The following is a 1,143-nucleotide window of genomic DNA, read 5'->3' as shown; positions in this document are numbered from 1 at the left end:
ATTACTCTTTATGCCACAAAACAAATTCGATAAAATAAAAAATTTCTCTTAAAATATTCGTAATTCTAGATATTACTCGTAATTCTAGATATTACTTACTAACATTGTAAAAATCTCTATCCAAGCCCAAGTCATAAATTTAGAAATTGATTTATATTTATTTTTAACCATATAAAAATTCCGCTGAGTGAAAAGTCTTGGCTATAAATACGACATTCATTCTACATTATCAATTTACATTGTCTCATCGTACTAATGAGTAAATTCAATTTTCTTGAAAATGTCTCGTAGAAATACTTCTAGAGGAGTGACAAGAGGTCAGCACAGGGTTCCCCTTGCTAGAATAGAAAATGAGGTTCATGGTCTTGTAACATTTTCAAAACGGCGCACTATTTTATTTAAAAAAGCCAGTGAGATGTCCACTTTATGTGGCACCGAAATTGCGATGGTGGTATTCTCACCATCTGGCAAACCTTTTACCTTTAGCAACGCTGATATGAATACCGTCCTTACCAAGTACTTTGGTGAAATCCCCACAACAGAAGCCAACATCGCTGAACCTATTATCCGTGCTCACCAGGAGGCAAAAATGAGAGCGATGACCTCTCAAATCAACATCCTTGAAGCTCAAATCGATGAAGAAATGTTGGTCAATCGAGCTCTGAGAGAGGCTAAAAAAGGTAGACCATCCAATTCAGATCTTCAATTGCCTGAGCTACAACCCATGAAACACCGCATGGAAACACTCCGTGATCAAGTAATGGAGAAATTAAATATGTTTTCCATAATGAAGGCACAATCTCAAGCCATGGAAACTCGCTTTGGAGCCAATGATGGCGCTGGACCAAGTGGTGTTTAAATTATTTTCAACTCTTACTTAGTTGTAGTAATTTTTATAATTTTAATATTTTATTTTGAATTAAGATATCATTTCCTATAGTTTTCCTAGGGTTTTGATAATGTTATTAATTTTTATTTAATTTTGTGTTAAACTTGCGTTACTCGACGGTACGCATATTGCAAGATTCACAAGCCTTGTTTTAATTATATTCGCATCTTATTACCTTGTTTTAATTATAGGTTTGATCCATGACTTTGTCAATTAGGTGCATGTTACAATTCTTTGTCTAAATAATAAATTAA

The 1,143-nt window shown here is 33.8% G+C and overlaps 1 protein-coding gene across 1 annotated transcript; it reads left to right on the top strand.

The window, feature by feature from the left end:
* Window positions 1-280: 280 nt before the first annotated feature.
* On the top strand, window positions 281-859 carry LOC116013024 (agamous-like MADS-box protein AGL61). The gene has a single exon (XM_031252686.1). It carries the CDS (start codon window positions 281-283, stop codon window positions 857-859), a length of 579 nt encoding a protein of 192 aa, XP_031108546.1.
* The last annotated feature ends 284 nt before the right edge of the window (window positions 860-1,143 follow it).

The sequence above is a fragment of the Ipomoea triloba genome, chromosome 3, assembly GCF_003576645.1.
Source record: "Ipomoea triloba cultivar NCNSP0323 chromosome 3, ASM357664v1".
NCBI lineage: Eukaryota > Viridiplantae > Streptophyta > Magnoliopsida > Solanales > Convolvulaceae > Ipomoea > Ipomoea triloba.
Note: the sequence above shows the minus strand (reverse complement) of the source record. Positions and strands in the feature narration are given on the sequence as shown.

Coding starts and splice junctions, on each gene's coding strand:
- LOC116013024 (XM_031252686.1), top strand. CDS start 281: ATGTCTCGTAGAAATACTTCTAGAGGAGTGACAAGAGGTCAGCACAGG.